Source organism: Sprattus sprattus (genome assembly GCF_963457725.1).
Source record: "Sprattus sprattus genome assembly, chromosome: 2".
In the NCBI taxonomy this organism is placed as follows: domain Eukaryota; kingdom Metazoa; phylum Chordata; class Actinopteri; order Clupeiformes; family Clupeidae; genus Sprattus; species Sprattus sprattus.
Window position 1 is genome coordinate 53242923 of NC_137921.1, and position 3430 is coordinate 53246352.

The 3430-nt window shown below is 47.1% G+C and overlaps 1 protein-coding gene across 1 annotated transcript in view; it reads right to left on the reverse strand.

The window, feature by feature from the left end:
* The window catches only part of sh3rf1 (SH3 domain containing ring finger 1), a 48292-nt gene extending 45062 nt beyond the window's left edge, over positions 1-3230 (reverse strand). Inside the window, exons 1-2 of the mRNA XM_080860439.1 lie at positions 2943-3230; positions 834-1476 (exon numbers count right to left, since the gene is read on the reverse strand). Coding sequence (XP_080716565.1) covers positions 834-1271 — 438 coding nt within the window. The 5' untranslated portion in view covers positions 1272-1476; positions 2943-3230. The remainder of the gene's footprint in view (positions 1-833; positions 1477-2942) is intronic.
* Between the last annotated feature and the right edge of the window lie 200 nt (positions 3231-3430).

Consider the following 3430-nt stretch of genomic DNA (forward strand, 5'->3'; position numbering starts at 1 on the left):
CCTTGTTTCAGATCAAACCCATCTTCAACCCAGCGTATTCAAATCAAGTCCCCAGAGGCTCTGCGCTGTCTGTGTGCATCTGTCTGCCCTTCAGGCCAGCACAGCCAGTGTCAGCACATTAGAGCTGTTGGCGCAACAATCAATTTAGACAGACACGCTAGATGGCTCTTTAGACTGGTGGTCATCTGCCTGACCTGACCTGGCCTGGAGGATAATCTAGGCCACAGATTTAGATCTACAGAGCCACATGCTTCCTTTAATGTTGATGTTTTCTTCAGTTTTTTTATTTCCATTTGAATCCTTACTAGCTGCTTCTGAGTAGACTTCATTGCTCTGTGCCAAGAGGAACATTATGAGTACATTTAAAAATACCTTCTGTGAATTTCACTGAACTGAATTAAGAGCCGACTTCACCTTTCATTACTCCAGGGTTTGTTCACAAAAATGTCCACAAGAGCATGTGTAGATCCCCGGGCAGTCATACAGGAAGTGACCCACAATCCCCCCGAAGGAGGGAGGTTACTGTGGGGCCTACACTTTTGGTCAACTTTTTGCTGAATTGCGCTTCACAGTCCTCTAGCTGTTCATTCTGTGTGTGCACATTATAAGACTAAATGTATTTAAAAAAAAAAAAAAAAAGTCCCAGCTCTGAAACAAATGAAGTGGCTCTGAAAGAGCCATACATAATTCCAGCCAATCAACACGTTGCTTAAGGAGCATGAAAGGGAGGAGTGTCATTTGATTGGCTGTTAAGATCAAATATCATCAACCTTTTGCCAGAATCATGGGCAGCACCTGTGAAAGTTGAAAATGGAAAAGAGGGGCAGACTCACCCTGACAGGGGTACTCTTGGCCTGCACCCTTTGGGGCTGTGCTCCGGGGACTCCTGGTTCTCTCTGGGCCGCCGTTGCCTGTGCTCTGACCAGCACCCCGGCGATGCCATTAGTGGCGCCGACCCCTGTGCCTGCTCCTGCTACTGCTGCTCCTCCTCCAGAGCCTGTCCCTGTCCCTGTCCCTGGGCCTGGCCGTCGGGGCCTCTGCTTGATGCCATCCAGCAGACGTACCAGAAGGATGTTGCTGGGCAGCTCGTCCACGCCACTCTCCACCAGCGTGCGGCACTCCGGGCAGCGCAGCTCCCCACGTGAGCCCACGATGCCCAGCAGGCAGCGCCTGCAGAAGGTATGCTGGCATGGGAGCACCTTGGCCGTGGCATCCAGGCGTTCCAGACACACGGGGCACTCCAACAGGTCCAGCAACGCAGACTCATCCATTGTGTTTCCTTTTCTCTCGTTCTCTGTCTTTTTCACAAAGTCACTCACAAACTGTCTCTCTCTTAAGCGTTCCAGTCTGGCCTCCCTCCTGACTTTAGTCTGGCAGGAAGAGGGGCATGGTGGTCCTAGGTTCGTTAGGAAGCAACAGTCCTTGCCCTGGTTACGTTACTCCCATGCCTCGTTACTGCAATGACACCGACGGCATCTGTGGGAGGCAGAAAAGATAATGCATTATCAGGACATTTAAAATGGCAAAGACAGCGTAACACAAACAGAGAACCCCATAAATATGAATGATGCTTTGAATGAATATTCCCCGCACCCGCCTATTTTAAAATAGCACCAATTACAATCTTTATTGACCCAGTAGTCTATATTGTGACCAGGACAATGCTGCCTTTATCTTGGCGGGTAATAACCAATGAATCGTCCAATTGCCAACTTTAATGGGCTACTATACAAAATCACAATTTAACCACAATACCAGAAAGCACCAGCAGTGTTTCTTTAGCCCAGGAGAAGACAACGGTTCTGACCTACTGAGGGTTATGGTCACGTTTGACTGGATGGATTTACGTGCCCGCACTGCTAAACGCTCACACCCGTTCCCGACCTCTGAAACAGCAGCTCCCGCCCAACAACCCTTCTGTCCTCTGGGAAGATCTACGCTGTTTACCCCCGACTCGCCGGGTCAATTATCCCTGTCAGCAGGAAGATGCGGCGAGCCTCCTTATTCAGACCGATTCGTCTTGTTTTAAAAATCCTACTGAGACGGCAAAGACTACAGATTCGATTTTCACACTCTCAAAGGCTGACCTCAAAATTGTCTAACATTATAGGCTACGGGCTATTAAGGCTCCGTGTACCACTGAGAGTCACATGGTTTTAGAAGAAATCTCTGAAATACAACTGAACCAGTAAGTTAACTAAATGCCATCTGCAGTTGCGGAGAAACGACGGTGAGTGTAGAGAAATACCTTCCTTAGACTCTGAATGTAGCCCAAACGCCATATGACACCTCAAGTAGCCTATGTCACATTACAACTGTAGTATCCTAGGTGGCCTTGTCCTTTAAATCCTACAATTGACGATATCTAGACACAAATTAACAATGCGATGTCCATCATGGACAGAATCTTCGGCTCTGGCTCAAAAGCCTCGATGACCAAGTGAGCCGATAGCCTAACAGTAAGCTAGGCTACTTGAAGACAAAACCCTAACCCCATCCCTAAATGTAATTCTATGATTTAACTAGCCTAACAACAATATGACTCTCTTAACCCACTTAGTATCTGGAGATACTAAGAAGAAGAACTTCTGTAAGTTTCAGTTGGAAGGAATAGGGGCTAGCCTACTGATCCTCGGTCCCAACGAACTATCTACTAACTAAACATCAATCCATCAAACAGTGCTCGCATTAGGGATATTGATATGTGGATAATGTAACCTAACATAACCGTGAATCAATTCCAGGCCGTGGGCTGTTACTAAACGGATACATAGCCTTACTGTATAACACGAACCACTGTTTACATGGATCTAACAAAGCTACCCGTACAATAAGAGTAGAAACAAGTTGCCTGCTAAACAGAGGACATTTACATTACCGTTGTAAGTGCACAAACATACCTCTATCGGAATTTGTCCTTGGAAACAAAAATGTTAACCTACCTCGGAGACTGCGCCTCCTTTTCGAACCCCCTCCTCTCTTTCCAGAACAATTTCTTTCTGACTTCAACAGCCGACCAAGCACGCGAATCGCCGCCTCTCGATACTTTCCCAAGCTCCAGTTCACAGAGACGCCCGTTGTTTGTTGTGTTTTTCTCGGTCTCTCGACGCAAAGTTAAAACGATGGCTCTCAGGCCATCGTGTCTGACGTTTGGGTAGTCGGTGAATGGGTGAGAAAGTGTTTGAAGAGTATCAGGGTAAGGAAAAGAAAGAAATGGGAACAGAACTGCAGCGTCCGTGCCCGAACGCCATGATTAACTCGATTGTTACTTTGTAGCACCCCCAGTGGCTTATATAGAGCGACTGACTCTTGTCGGGCGGGCGTAGTGTAGTCTACCGTTGGCTACCAGTCACACGCTTTAAAAAAAAAAATATCAGCACCTTGTCGTTGTTAATATAAAAGCTTACTTCAGACTTTTAAGCCACATCAA